General features: G+C 46.9%; 1 protein-coding gene across 3 annotated transcripts in view; it reads right to left on the reverse strand.

Moving 5' to 3' along the window:
• The window catches only part of APOOL (apolipoprotein O like), a 41,473-nt gene extending 25,671 nt beyond the window's left edge, over window positions 1-15,802 (reverse strand). Inside the window, exon 1 of one of the 3 annotated variants that reach the window (XM_019536480.1) lies at window positions 15,705-15,802. In XM_019536480.1, coding sequence (XP_019392025.1) covers window positions 15,705-15,716 — 12 coding nt within the window. In that variant the 5' untranslated portion in view covers window positions 15,717-15,802. Of the gene's footprint in view, window positions 1-739; window positions 851-15,530; window positions 15,659-15,704 lie in introns of those variants that run through there. The other 2 variants (XM_019536481.1, XM_019536482.1) reach the window with 2 other exon arrangements.
• Between the last annotated feature and the right edge of the window lie 271 nt (window positions 15,803-16,073).

The raw sequence follows: 16,073 nt of genomic DNA on the forward strand, positions 1-16,073 counted from the left end.
GGGGAGGGAAGGGGCAGTTCAAGGCCCCCAAGGTGAGGGAGGGAGTGGGGCTAGGGCAGGTGCTACTCAGCCAGGGTGGGATGCAGAGTAAAGTCATGAGCAGCTTGTCTGGGGGCTGCGGGGGAGAGATATGGCGGGCACATGCCCCCCTGATTTGTGCATGCGGCAAGGGTGGGCTGTCTGCTGTGCACTCAGGGCCAGGTGGTGTGCTTAGGCTGTGCAGTGGTTGCGCTATGAGACACGACTATGGGGGAGCTATGGTGAATTTTGGGATGGCTGTAGCTCTCCCCAGTAGCCCCATCCCACTGACCACCCCACCCCTGCCCACCCTGAGTACAGATCTGGGGGTCACATGTCCCCCCATGCCTCACCTCACTTGGGGTGTGTGCAGTAGCAGAAGCCACCCCCTGCCCCTGGATGAGCCACCCGTGACTTTGTCCCACTCCCAGCTGAGCCATGCCTGCCACAGCCACAGCCCCTCCCTTACCACGGGGGCCTCGATCTGCTCCTAACAGACTTACCAGCCAGATGCTGCTCTCCAATGCATATTGCCAATCTGATTGTTGTTGGCAAATATGGCTGGTCAATAATCAACATAGGTATTGGTCCAAAAAAAGCTTAATTGGTGCACCTCTAATTACTTTTCTTTGAGAAATGAGCATGACTTTCATGATAGTGTCTCAAGGTATCAGCAATAATTTACTCCTGGAAGACGGGTTTAAAAAACAGTGTAGCTTACAACCCCATAGGTTTTTAAGTGCCCATCAATGGTTTCCTGCTGAAAAGAATTGATCCAGTGAAGTACTCCAATGGAACAAGACTTTTGATGGAATTTCTGAAAAGATAAGAGAATGTTGCTACTACCCTTTAAAGATCACAGAAGTATTCCTGCTACATACTGTTCAATTATATCAAAGTAAAGTCATGGTTATAACATTAAGCTCAAGACTGACGTGATTTTAGCATTAAAATTTGTCAGTTGTTTCTGATACGCAACAAGATTACTGCAAATTATGTTTAGTCAGAAGTCATGTAACTAGTTTCTTTATAGGAGTTTGGATACTCCAGTGCTCTTTGATTACCTTACAAATGACAGAAAATCAAATGATAAGCATATTTTCTCTGAACACCTTTGTAAAGAAAAAAATTAAGTCTCACCCCCCTCCCTGCACACTATATCAGGCACCCCACCTCACCTTCAGCTCTCTAGTTGTGGGCTTTCCTGCTGCACCATGCTCTCAGCACTGCAGGGTGGGCCATGCTGCATCACTGCAATCCCTGGGATGGCACCAGGAGGGAGAAGGAACCTGAAGACCCTGGCTGCTCTTGCAGCCAGAGCATTGGGGGTAGCAGTAGCTGGGTGGGAGCCCAGGGGCCACAGTTTAACCCCTTACAGGCTGCCAGTTGGACAGCCCTGGTTCAAAATATCAAAATCAGGTTAACCAGACTATTATTTTACCAGGTCTTCCTCTTTCCACTTTTTGATACTCATGACTTCTTTAATCCTCTAGAACCTCAATTAGTACCATAAGTTTGTAAATAATACTACCCGTGGCTTTAAGAATTTCTTCAGCTAATCATTTCAGGACCCTGAGGTGAAATTCATTAGGCCCTACTGGCTAGAAGTCTTCTAAATTGTTCAGAAGTTCTTAGCTGTACTGTTAATTCATTATCTGCATCCTTTCCCCCTATTTCTTTATATAACTTCTTCTAGTTTCATGACAGTGTATTTTTCTGTGAAGAATGAAGCAAAGTAGTCAATATAATGAGCAAACAGCTAAACAGTGAGGTAACAGAAAGAGGTCAACTCACTTATTGTTTTGGAAGAAGGCAAAGAAGCCTAGCTGGATCAGGCAGGCACAAAGAAAAGAAAAATGCTAATGTTAGAGCTGTACAGCAAGCAGAGAAGGCAAGCAGATAAAATATTACAGAGCTAAAAGATGGTGCAGGGTCAAGGGAAGTTCAGATGGTCAGAAACACAACTGACAAGTACTTACTAGGACAGAAAAAAGAGTGAAGGTGATTTAGCATTTGCCTGCAATAGGAGACCTCTGAGTGCGACAGACATAACACTTGAACAGTTTAAAAAATGTCACTGATTGGGAACTGGTTCACAATTGTCGCAGTTTAGAGGTGTCCATATACACACTGCCAAGGGTCCTAGGTAGGAGCCACTTTTTTGATATTTCAGTGTTGTCAAACTATCACCAGGGGGTGACAGTGAATACCCAGTTTAGCATGCCTCAGTGGCAAGTACCCCAGTTTCCCCAATATTTCCTGAGCAGAGAAGGCAGACAGTATGAATGGCCCACAATTGCAATTCACTGATCCCCCTTCTCACTAACACTGAGTTCAGTAAAAACCATTCCCTGCACTGTACCAAAATCTTCATGGTGGTACCCTCACTAGAGGTGCCTAGATGTGCATGCGGAAGGGTGTGAGGGGGAGAGGAAAGGGAGGACCTGCCTAGACCCCTGCTTCTGGTTCCTGAGAGCTGGGTGCTCTGGATTGTCAGAGCTTTTGTGGCTTGCAAAGAGAACTTTCTTACAGGCCGCTCATCAATTTTCTTCAGTTTGTGGTAATGTATCAGAGGTTGGTTAGGAGGTGAAGGGCTGAACAGATAGTTGAGGAGGGGCAGGTCTACCTGGACCTCTGCTTCTCCCTTCCTGGGGGGATGTGTATTCCAGAGTGCTACCCAAGGTCTCTGGCTTAGCCTACTGCCTTAAGAAACATTACCTCCAGATGGTCAGGAGGGAAAGTGCCTATACCCCTGCTTGTGGGTTCCCAGGGAGCTGGGCATTCTGAGGACTCCCCAAAGTCTCTGCTTTTAAACACCATTTCCCCCCACACTGCTTATCAGTTTCATTGCATTTGTGGCAACCGACCAGGCTGTGGGGCATCCCAGATTGATTTGGGGTGCAGGAGGAGGGTTGGCCAGGTAGGCAAGGGTGGGTACCCTTGCTTCAGGGTTCCTGGGTGCACTGCTGAAGGTCTCCATGTAAGTTGCCAGCATTGGAAGGAATGACCAGTGACTTGGGAAAAGTGTTGCTTAAAAATTGCAGAGATCTTGGGTGGCTCCTTGGGAATGCAGAAACAGGGGCAGAGATGTGGGTTTTCCGGAACATTCTGAATTGGAAAAATTTCCAATGCCCTAAACGGAGCACAATATGATTCAGCATGTTTATTTGACTTATATTTAGTAAACAAAACTAAAAAAGTACCCCCCACATTAATTTTATGTCCTAATAGCAACAAGTATTTGAACTGAAATGTTTGATTAGGAAAAAAAATTAAATACAGCAGACTTAATGTGGTTTAAATGTTACATTCAAACAGATTCAAAGCTTTATGTGGAGGTGTTCAGTCCAGGCACAGCCCCCCTTTAACTCCCTGGATCTGGAGACGAGTGAATTTCCTTCCGGTATAAGATTCTGGGGCTCCACCACCCTTGACATGCCGGCCTTACGGCCTTGATGTTTAATGTCTTGTCTGATAAACTGCTCGTCTAAACCGTCACTATCCTGTTTTCTTCACACCCCTCCCCTGTCTGTCACACTTCACTGGACTGCCTCCCTTCCTCACAACAAGTACCCCAGATTTGTGACTACTGCATCTCAGCCTTATCTAAACTGCACATGACTTTATCAATATTGCACCTTCCCACTGAATCTTAAAGCGTAACAAACTATAATCTAACTCATAACTTACAAGGTGCACCTGTGCCACCTTATCTAGCTGAGTGCTAGGGGCAATGTAAAGTGCTGGGTACTGAAACCCAAAGAGCTAGGCAGGCAAGGTTTAATTCCTATCTGTTCGGTTATTTTTAGCTAGAAGTGCCTGTGCCCTACAGCCCACTTACCACTCCTTTGCTACTTGGTTTCAGATATCCTCTGTTTGCCTTCTGGTAACAAGCTTTAGGACGCAGATTCTTGCTCCTATACTAACTCTGTACACTGCCTCCTGCTCCAGAACACTCTCACCTAATCCATGGGGCCATGCGGAGGTTTCTGCTCTGCCTCCCTCTCGGCTCTGTACCAATCCCCGCATCCGTCTACTGCAACCGGATCCACCAAACCTGACTCCTTCATCTTTCTCTTACCCTCCTTGAACTGCTGGTCTTGCCACTTTTAACTGCTGAGCGTGCCCAAGCGCAAGTGAGCTGCTTCTTGAAAAAGGGGTGGGGTGTCATGTCCTTTCTGGCTCCAGCTGCTCACCTGGCTGCTCCAGCGCCCCTCTGGCAAGGTCAGCTTGTCTTTTAATCCCTTTTTGTCCTCATCCCTCTCACAACACTGAACAAGTTAAAGGACCATTTCAAAATGACACCTGATTATCCAGGCATACTTTTGAAATGTTCCAGGAGCTTTACAACGTTCTGAATAGGCTTGAACATCTGGATGCTTGCAGTTTAACTAGCATTTAAAACAGTCTAAGTGTGACATCTATCTGGAACTCTGCTGGAACAGTTATATACAGGGACCTACTGTATCTGTAACTGCACAATTTCTGCAGAAACTGCAAATTTTGGCCAGCTCTGCAAAAAATGGTGGGCTTTTTAAAACACAGCGGAGTCATTGCAAAACAAAACTAAAACCAAACCCAATAAACAAAACAAAATACTTTACTGAAAATATAATGCTGGCTCCCCAGGGGGGATTGCCTGCATGGTTCCCAGGGGGAGCCAGCAGCCCTTGTGGTAGGCAGCAAACCAGGTGGCAAGGAGGGAGAGGGGCTCCTGGCATGAAGGACTGCTGGCAAGATGGCCGCCTGCCATGAGGCCCCACCCTTTTCCACCAATTGGTACTGAGGGAAAGGGTGCATGACGGACAACCCTCACAACAAATCAGTGGCAAGGACCAGGGCCATGTTACAGACAGCCCTTGCAACTATCAGCAGTGATGGATGGGACCACTGGGACCCCTCAGCTAGAAGCATGGGGGGACCCTACTGCCCACAGCCTGTGAAAATGGCAGCTGGCCTTGGGATTTGCCCATGAAAATCAGCCAGCCGCCTCCTCAAGTTAGGTAGACCCCTAGTTATACAGCACTGCACCCTAGTGGAGACACAGCATACACTGTCATTTCCTGCCAGAAAGGCCACACCACTTTTCTGAAATTAAACTGACAAAGCACTCTTACTAGCATAGTTGCATCTAAAACACACGGTTTGCTGGCAGCTAAAAGGAGTGATTTTTTTTCCACACTTTTAGCTGACATAATTATATTGACAAAACTTTTTAGTCAAGACCTGGCTTGACCAAAGACCTGGCTTGACTGATAGGGTCTTACTCCAATTTAGAGACTAAAGTCAAGTCTATATTACACAAGTGTTGCAAGTTTATCTGAGTCAGGGAGGAGCACAAAATAAACCGCACGGCCTGACTCGGGTACACTGGCAAAACCGTGGGTGTGAATGCAGCTGTGCTGAAAGCAGGATGCTTACCCTTGGCTTAATATGTCACTAAGGAAGATGATACAACTCCAACAGAAAAAACTCTATGGCATATTCTTAGCATTAGCTATGTCAGGACAGCCCCTAGTGATGCTGGAATAGCTAAAGCCACAGAGGCCCTTCTAAAGCACACACAAACCCTAAATGTTTAGGGAGAAGAGAAATAGGATGACAATAATCAAACCAATTAACACATAAATAATTGCCTTTGTGATAATATGACCTAGAATAAAATACCATGGTCAGGGCTAGTGAAAATGTCCCTCAGAAAGACACTCATTTCTTGGGGAACAGAGTACACAAACTTTTATTCTGCTATTTGAATATATTCTGTTAAAACAAGTTTTCTTTATAATTACATGGTAATAGATTGTAATTGCTTACAATCATTCTTCTTTACTTATGAAGCCTTCTCAGAATTAATCCTGTCACTCTACTCCAGGACACAATACTGCAAACAACTATATCTGGTTTCAATACAGAGAAGGAGACCAAAGTTTTAACATCATAAACAAGAAGACAAACAAGGCTTTCCAAAGGAAAAACACAAGATAGTTTTTGTTTGTTTTAATGCACATACCATATTTACTGTGATAAATTAAAGCAGCCAGAGAGCTGTATTGTGGTAAATTAAAAAAAAAAAGAAGAAAAGGAAAAGGAGGTGTTTTATGAATGCTGAAAATAGCTCAACTTCAGAATAGCACTAATTAGACACTTACTCAAGACAACTGCATGATTATGTTAGTGGGACCATCTCTACTGTCCAATAATTGTTTTAATGCAATTATTCTTAAAAAAGGCTTACTTTTCCCTATTAAAATTACAAAAGCTCTACCAAACAAAACAAAGAAAATCAATATCCTAATTTGTGCAACATCCAATCAACTTTGCCAGGTTCACAGGTTAGTTTGTTCCTTCCTCAGACTAATAATTAGGTATAATGAAGTAAAATACAATTACTGAGAATGCCAAGGTCCAGTACACACTGAACAAAACAAAACAAGGTTAAGCAGAAAAAGAGTAAGATCAGCTAATGAGCATTAGAAATGTAATATTATGTGGGTCAAGTCAAAGCCTTCTTGTTTCTTTAGAATTTCAAATAGTCTATAAGAAGACACTAAGGACCAAAAAAGAACATGGTTATGAAGTCTTAAAAAATCTGCAAGAGATGATAAAAGCAGTACAGTGAAAAACTTCTGTAAAAAGCTCATGGTCATATAAATCAATCTGTAATTTCATGACTAACTAGTAAAGTGACTTCAGAACAGCAGTGAATCGCCTAATCTGAAGTAAATATCTCATATTCTATTACAAAGAACTAGTAAAAACTCTCAAAAAATGTGCATTTAAACTCTTTTATATTAAAGATATAGTTTAAAGATTTCCTTTAAACTGAAATTGTACAATGCATGTTTGGCTACCCAATATGTGCACTATATTTTTATATGGGTTCTTTTTCCTTTTGTGGTTTCCTTTTTTTCCTTAGTAAAGGGACCCTTAATAAGGGTCCAACACAAACTAAAGTCCATTAATATCTTTCCTCTAGCCTTCATAGACTCATAGATTGCAAGGCCAGAAGGGACCTTGGAAGATCATCGGGTCCAGCCCCCTGTACCAATCAGGAAAGATAACTGGGGGGTCAGGTGACCATCTTGTCTGCTCTTGAAGATTTCCAGGGTAAGTGACTGCACCACCTTTAAAGGGAGCTTATTCCACAGTCTGGACACCCTGTGAAGTTTTTCCTAATGTTGAGCCTGAACTGGTCTTCCAGGAGTTTGTGGCCACTGGTGAACAGTTGCTCACCAAGCCCTTGATGCACTCCCCTAATGTAGCAGTAAGCTGCTAGCAGGCCCCCTCTCAGTCTTCTTTTCTTCAAGCTGAAGAGTCCCAGATCCCTCAGCCTTTCCTCATATGGCTTGCTCTGTAAGACTGATCATACAAGTAGCTCTTCTTTGGACTCTCTCAAGCTTGTCCATGTCCTTGTTAAACTGGATGCAGTACTTCAGCTGCGGTCTCACCAGTGCCAAGTACAGTGGAAGAATCACCTCCTTGATTTTGCTGGAGATGCATTGATTGATGCATGCCACTGTTAGTTGCCCTATTGGCTACAGCATCGCACTGCTGGCTCATATTCATACTATGGTCTATTATTACCCCCAAGTCCCTTCCATTTGTAGTGCTAATTAGTTTGGTGCCGCCAACCCTGTAGGTGTGCTGGGGGTTGCTCATCCCGAGGTGGAGCACTTTACATTTCTTGACACTGAACTTCCATCACATTCCAATCCGCCCAACTTGCTAGCCTGTGTACGTCTGTCTGTATCTGTAGCCCATCTTCAAGAGTAACCACATTTCCCTATAACTTGGTCAGTGAGCTCTTCACACCCACATCCAAATCATTAATAAAGGTGTTGAAAAGTACTGGACCAAGCACCAACCCCTGTGGGGCACTGCTGCCCACTACTCGCCAGGATGACACAGACCCATTCACTATGACTCTCTGGGTCCTCTCCTGAAGACAGTTTCTCACCCACATGACTCTCTTGGAGTTAAGCCCACAATCCTTCAATTTTCGCACAAGGGCATCATAGGATACTAGATCAAAGGCCTGCTGGAAGTCTAGGTATACAATGTCAACCTACTCTCTCATGTCCAGGTGGTGAGTTACCTGGTCATAGGAGATGAGGTTGGTAAGGCAAGACCTGCCTGTGATGAAGGCATGCTGGCTTGTCATTCAGAATCTTACCTTCTCCAAGCTTATCGCAGATAGATTCCTTGATGAACTTTTCTAGGGTTTTCCCTAGGATGGAAGTTAGGCTGACTGGCCTATGGTTACCTGTGTCCTTCCTCCTGCCCTTGTGGATGGGTACAACACTGGCCTTCTTCCAGTCCTCAGGGACTTCTCCAGAGCACCACCAATTGTGGAAGAGTTTTGCCAGGGGTTCCACAATGACTTCGGCCAGCTCCTTCAGCACTCTCCGATGAAGATCATCCAGTCCCAGTGACTTGTATATACCTAATTTTTTGAATGTGTCATATACCAATTCTATGGCACTAGTAGGAAGGTGATTATTCCTACCGTGCTCATCCTATATTCTGCCTGGCGTTCGTCTTCGGTGCCTGGTCCAACAGCACTTCCCATACTAGTGACCTAAGCTTGTTGAAATAAGATCTGATCCAGTACCCAAAGCAAACACAGCATAGGATATGCTGATGTTAAACAAATATGGGTGAGTCCTGAAGCAGAACTTTACAAAAAAAAAAAAGGCATAAGCCCAAACAGTATTTTGTAGACACGAATTCAATATGGATACGGATGCTGACTTCTAAGGTGCTGAGATTTATGGTGTTGCTCTGTGAATAACTGAATTGAAAGCAAGTCAATAATGATCAGAAAGCATCTCCCTTAATACTATATAGCAGGCTGATTAAAAGAGACCTTGCTACTATGAAGTACATTACAGGGTTGTTTTCTCACATGGATAAAACACAAACCAGGCTTTCCAAAAAATAGACACGAACCAGGCTTTACACAAAACAACATAGACTAACAGTCAGTCTTGGCATTATTTTTGATCAGTGGACCATAAACAACAGACTTTGCCAAAGTGCGAAAACTGTAGAAAGCATACCTGAAAGTCAAAAGAAAACTGTTAAAGGCATACTTTTAAAAAATAGAACTAGAATAAAACTATCAAAACATAACAATGAAGCTGTCAAACTATACTTGCATAATTTGGGCTTTAAGTTTCTGCATTTCAAATAATCCACTTTGAAGTGTCAGAATCATATCAAAGATCAAAAATACAGAAACAGTGAGACGTGTGAATTCTAAAGAGCTACAGGACTACAAAGCATTCAGGTGTCTTACAACTGAAAGGCTTTTATTATGCTTTAATTTGTATTTTACATGTCCTGGAGATCCACACAAGTTAAGTAAGTGGTGTTTCTCACTAAAATGCTGCAAACTTGGTATTCTCCCTTCATCTTTTTGGGCATATCTAAAGAAACCTGTCCAGCAGTTGCGACTAAGTCTTGTGCAGAAAAAAGTAGCCTCAAACAAGCAGGCTATATGCTGAACTCATACATTACTTTGAAAAAAAAGCTTACTTAGAACAGTTCTATTTTTCAACTCCCCCCCAGAAAACCTATTTATCAGCTGGATCAATGTAAGCCTACAAACTGCTACATGGGTTGCATAAGATGCACATTAGAAACATTTTTCTTGTTGTCTATATACCAATGCTGGAACTGACTATACAACAAAGCTTAAATAGCAATTGTTAATTGAGAGACCTCAATAAGAGGAATCAATTCTTGATGCAATGATTTTCTGTATTTCTATCAATATAAATTCTTTGGCAGTAAAATCTGCAGATAGCACAAGGATTGTTAGATTAGTAAATCATGAAGGGAAATAATTATAGTAAGAGTGATATTATGACTCTCATTAAAACTGTCACAGTCCAACAAAGTGTCTTTCAGTATAGTTAAATGCAAGGTAATCTGCAAACAAGAAGGAGGTTAGTCCCATAAGATGGGAGGCTTTCCTTGAAAAGAAAGAAGTTAACTACAAGGAGACGTGGGGGTCCTTGCAGATAGCTGCCTCAACACAAGCTCTTTGTGACATGCTATGAGCTAAAAAGGATAATGAAATATATAAAGAGGGGAATTGCCTCCATTTTTCTGAGCAGGAACCGGGTCACCCCCCCCACACTGGGACCCCCATAGGTCCCAGGTGAGGCACACCCAGGCCTAGGGTCAGTGAGGACCTAGTCAGGGAACTTCTGGAGGGCCTGGACATATTTAAATCAAAAGGTCCTGATGATCTCCACCCTAGAGTGCTGAGGGAATTAGCAGAGGTCATTGCAAGACCCCTGGCATGGCTTTACGAGCACTCATGGTACTCTGGCGTGGTGCCAGAGGACTGGAAAAAGGCCAATGTGGTTCCCATTTTCAAAAAAGGGAGGAAGGAGGACCCAGGAAACTATAGGCCAGTGAGTCTTACCTCATTCCTGGGTAAGCTTTTTGAGAGTTATCCTGGCACATGTCTGTGAGGGGCCAGCAGGGGAGATTATGCTTAGGGGCAACCAACACAGGTTCATTAGAGGCAGGTCCTGTCAGACCAACCTGTTATCCTTCTATGACCAGGTCACAAAATCCTTAGTTGCAGGTATAGTAGTGGACGTAGTCTTTCTGGACTTTCGGAAGGCCTTCGACACTGTCTCTCACCCCATTCTCATGAAAAAACTAGTAGACTGTGGTGTCGACACCTACAGTCAAATGGGTTACTAGTTGGCTGGAGGGCTGCACCCAGAGAGTGGTGGTGGACAGGTCATTTTTGACCTGGAGGGATGTGGGCAGTGGGGTCCCGCAGGGCTTGGTCCTCAGGCCCGCACTGTTCAACATCCTCATCAGTGACTTGGATGAGGGGGTAAAAAGCACCCTGATCAAATTTGCAGACGACACGAAGATGTGGGGTGAAGTGGGCACACTAGAAGGGAGGAATGGGCTGCAGTCAGACCTAGACAGGTTACAGGGGTGGGCAGATGACAACAGGATGGGTTTCAACACTGACAAGTGAAGGGCGGTGCACCTGGGGAGGAAGAACCAGCAGCAGACCTACAGGCTGGGTAACTCACTTCTCATTAGTGCAGAGGCAGAAAAGGATCTTGGAGTCATTATTGATGCCAAAATGAACTTGGGCCGACAGTGTGGGGAAGTGGTCAGAAAGGCCAACCACACCTTGTCATGCATCCACAGATGCCTCTCAAGCAGGTCCAAGGAGGTGTTCTTCCCCCTCTATGTGACACTGGTCAGGCTGCAGCTAGAGTACTGCATCCAGTTCTGGGTGCCACACTTTAGAAGGGATGTGGATAACATGGAGAGGGTCCAGAGGAGGGCCACTCGCATGATCAGGAGTCAGCAGGGCAGGCCTTATGAGGAGAGGTTAAGGGTCTTGAATCTGTTCAGCCTCCACAAGAGAAGGCTGAGAGGGGATCTAGCAGCCATTTACAAACTGGTCGGGGGGACCAGCAGGCACTGGGGGAGTCCCTGTTCCCCCGAGCACTACCAGGAGTGACAAGAAATATTGGTCACAAGCTGGCAGAGGGTAGATTTAGGCTAGATATCAGGAAGCGCTACTTCACAGGGCGGCTAGGGTCTAGAACCAACTTCCAAGAGAAGTGGTGCAGGCTCCTACCCTGGGGGTGCTTAAGAGGAGGTTGGATGAACACCTTGCTGGGGTCATTTGACCCCAGTACTCTTTCCTGCCATGGCAGGGGGTCAGACCTGATGATCTGCTCAGGTCCCTACCAACTATGAAACTATCTACCAAAAGTAGGGAAGTGTCTTATCTTTGAACAGAGCTTTAGTAAGACTGCAAAACAGGATACAGTGTCAACTGCTAGTGTTGACAATTCAAAGACGATATTGAAACATTAGGCGAAGTTCAAAGAAGGACCACAAAATGATTCAGGAGCTCAAAAACAAATCTTATATTATGAGGCTTATGAAGCTCAATTTATTCACCTTATTGAAGAACAGGTTGTGAGGTGATTTGATTACTGTCTATAGATAGTTCTCAACCTTTTTAGATGCAAAGCACTCCCTACCGGACTCAAGGCACTATTCAGCAAATGCTAGCTCTTATTTTTCCCTTTTTTTCAATTATGGAAAAATAACAGGCAATTATTATATTTCAAAGAACTCAGAAAGATCACAACAGGTCAGAATGTACTTGGATATGGATTCCTAGTTGATATATCTGGGTTTATCTAGAGTTGGATATTTGATCAGTCAAATAAAGTTTGGTCAATTGATTGGTCAAATACTGGTAAAAATTGTCAATAAGTCCAAACAGTCCAAAGAAAAAGGACAATTTTTTCATTAAGAAATGTGTGAAAAACAATTTAAAAATCCTTCTTGTTAAGAAAACTATAAAAAAAAATAGTTTTTTTGTAAAATTGCTATAACCTTTGACTGTTCAAAAATATGCAGTCAATTTACTGGTCAATTGACTGGCTTGCCAACTTTATGTTGATCTTGTGAATGATGTGTAAGTGTTTACATACCTAGTAATGTACAACATCCTTAAAAGGATTCCACGGCCCCCTGATTGAGAATCACTGGTTCAGCTACTTAGTCATGAAAAAGTTCTTCATTCTTACAGACAGAGCAAGACCCAATTAGAAAAAGTGAGCCTAGAGGTCAGACTAGATTATCATATAGCTCTTCAGACATTAGTCTCACTGTGACCAATGACAGATTAATGGGTAGAGATGCCTTGATACATTGGTCCCATACTGGATTAGTACAGATATAAAGGAAACTGGCTGTGCTGGAAACTGGTCTGATGCCAATAAATGTCTGTGCATGATTGCAGCCACAGCGCAGCACGCAAGCAGCAAGGAGCACAGCCCAGCAGCTTGGAGAGCTGTGTGCAGATGGTAAGTCTGCTGTGGTGAAAGAGGAGGGGGAAGGGGAGGGAAGGGGCATGGGGGGGGCAGTTCAAGGACCCCACAGTGAGGGAGGGAGGGGGCAGGGTCTGAGGTAGGTACTGCTCAGCCAGGGTGGGGCAGGGTGCAGGACTGAGCTGCGGCTCATCCAGGGGGTGCGCATGGGGGTCAGCTCCCAACACTGTGTGCACCCTGGGGGGGCATGTGCCCCCAGATCTGTGCAGGGCAGGTTGGGTGGGCTGCAGCTGCAGACTAAAGCTGGGGCTGCACTGGACTCTTCTCTGGGGGGGCTGGGCTTGAGATGAGCAGTGGCACTGGGAGGGGAGCTAAAGAGGGGGCTGCAGCCACCCCAAATTTCACTGTAGCCTCCCCATAGCCCCTGCCATCTGCCCTGAGCCCAACCCCAGCTCAACCCCTGGCCTCCAACCACGTGCTGGGAAGAGCTGGGGCTGCACTGGCACTGGAAGCGGGGCTATAGGGAGGCTACGGTGAAATCTGGGATGGCTGCAGCTCTCTCCATAGCCTCCTCCCAGTGCCACCACCACCACCCACCCTGAGCCCAGCCCCCACTGAGAAGAGCCTGGTACAGCCCCGGCTCCAGCCTGTCCACCCTGCCCTGCTCTGCCCTGATCCTCCCCCTCGGCCCACAGTGCCCTCCCGGGATGCACCCAGTGGCAGGAGCCGCCCGCCAATGAGCCACAGGTCAGTCCCACGCCTTGGCCCACCCTAGCTGGGCACTGCCTGCTCCTGCCCCCTTCCTCCTTCCCTGCAGGGGACATTGATCTATGCCCCCCCACACCTCTTCCCCCCACCTGCCTTTCTACCACCACAAGACTTACCAGCTGCATTGGAAATCGGATCAGTATTGGCTGATATGCCTCCTTAAAAATCAGCTATTGGTATTGGCTCCCAAAATCTCTGTTGGTATGCCCCTAGTAATGGCCAGACAAAGAAATACTTCAGAGCTCCTTATTCCCTGTGGAAAATGTCTCAGGGGAATAACTGAATAAAAAGGTTATTCCATACCTATACTTACACTTATTTGGTCCTCTTGACTCTAATAAAATAAATTATTCAACGTCCTATTATTTTCACTTAAAAGATGAAGGATATAAGGTGTGCTAATTCAGACCAGTTATATAGAACAGCATTTCTCAACCTGTGGGTTGCAACCCAGAAGGGGGTCGCAAGAATATATGACAGGTTTGTGAACAAGTTTTAAAAAACTGATTAACAAATTTAAAAAATGGATTTTCCTTTCAAGGAGAAAAACATGGGAAACTGGGTTTTCCCTTGCAGGCTAGCAGAGTTCTAACCTACAAGGGACTGCTTGGGGCTGGGGGAATGGGAGGAGTGTGATCAGGCTGAGGTGCCAAGTGACCATGACAGCCAGGAGGCTTGGAAAGCAGCTCCTGCAGGTAAGTCTGCAGGGGAAAGGGGAGTCACAGACGACATGTCAAGGCAGCGGGGGGACACAGGTTACCCCACATCCTCTCCTGGATAGAGCCATGGCCTGAGGGAAGTGGCAGAAGCTGCCAGGCCATGAAGGTGGGGTACAGCTACAGCCTATGCATCAGCAGGTGGAGGTGAGGCCAGCACGGTTGTCACAGGGGGTCCTGTGGCAATGGCAGCAACGAGTCTTGGTGCCCCACTCTGACTTCTTGTGCCAAGTTCCACCTGCTGGGCCCTGGAGGCAGCTCCTGCCCATGCTGGTCCAGCCAGATAGCAGCCCTGTACCCGCTGTGGGTGCACATGCCTGCTCCCATGCTCCACACACCAGGGGTCTGGGGGCAGCAAGTCAGGAGTGAGGGGCACCAGTGGGGCTGGAGGGGTGGGGAGTTGTGGGTTAGGAGTGAGGGACACCAGCAAGGCCAGGTTAACTGTTTTCTTCTTAAACTGTTTACTAGGTCAGGACTGACCAAAGTCTGTAAAGGTCCTGGCACAAAAACGGTTGAGAACCACTGATGCAGAGCACCCCAGTGTTTGTTTCACACACAGAAAAAGACTTAATGATCTAGGATCTGAGAACCCAAACAAGGCACTGAAACAGTTGTGCAAGAAATCCCTGAATGCCACCAGCTGAAGGGCAACTGAGAGGCCCTAGGAGTGCTTGCAGTCCGTCAGCTCGTTAACTACAGCCCTGGGGAAGACACGCAAGGCAGAGGAAGACCTGCCTGGACACGGAGATAAGCCTTCGGAGCCACGAGTGTGGGGCAGGGCCCAGGAGGGGAGGGAGGAGGTGCCATCACACTCGCACCGAGAAAGGCTCTCATGGCCCCCTGGCTGGGAGTCACTGGGAGCGGGTGAGGCGGAGAATTAACACTCTGAATTTTCAAGTGGATCCGATCAAGACCCCTGGGCAAAGCGGCTTCTTCTGAAAGCCCCCAGGAGCCCCTGGCCGGACGTGCTTCTAGCCGCAGCTCGGGGCAGCAGCACTCAGAAGCCGGTGCCAAGCCAGAGCTGGCGGGGGCCGCAGAGGCCTCTCTAACCCACGCGTGCCCACCAGAGCGGCCCAAAGCCGCAAGCACGGGCTGGGTGTCACGCGGGCTCCACCCCCGCAGAACTGCACCAGCCCGGCGCGACTCACTGCGCAGGCGCACGGCGGGAGGTAATACGTCACCGACGCACGGGGGTGTGGGGCGAACGGCTGGAGCGCGCGGCAGCGACTCCCCGCCCCCGCTGGGCTGAAGCTGGGATTGCGGTAATGACACCACGGTGGGCTGAAGCGTCTCGAGGGGAGCGGCAGAGCCCGCGCCCCTAGCCGCGCCCCTCCCCCTGCAGCGCGCCCAGTGAGCGGCTCACCTTGGCCGCCATGTTGGCGGCAGCAGTGCCTCCTAGGTACCGGCTGCCTACGGCAACCAGGAGGACCAAGCAACCAGCCGGGCGCTTCGCGGAGGTCTGGGGCGGGGCTAGTGGGCGGCTGCAGTAGCCGCGCCCAGTTCTGCGCGCTGCGGCCTCGCGGCCCCGCCCCGTCAGCCCAACAAGTCGCAAATGAGCAAAAATAAGAAGTGTTGTCGAGCCCTTTTAAAGACAGGCCCGAGCGGCGCGGGTCCTGAGCTGGTCGCAAAGACCTGGCAAGAAAGGCAGCCTTGGTGCCCCGGTGCTGCCTGCGCTGACCTCAGTGTGGGAAACGAAGGGCTACTGAGGCGGCCACAACCTGCTCTGCTGTGA

This window comes from Crocodylus porosus, unplaced genomic scaffold, assembly GCF_001723895.1.
Source record: "Crocodylus porosus isolate Cpor-Errol unplaced genomic scaffold, CroPor_comp1, whole genome shotgun sequence".
NCBI lineage: Eukaryota > Metazoa > Chordata > Crocodylia > Crocodylidae > Crocodylus > Crocodylus porosus.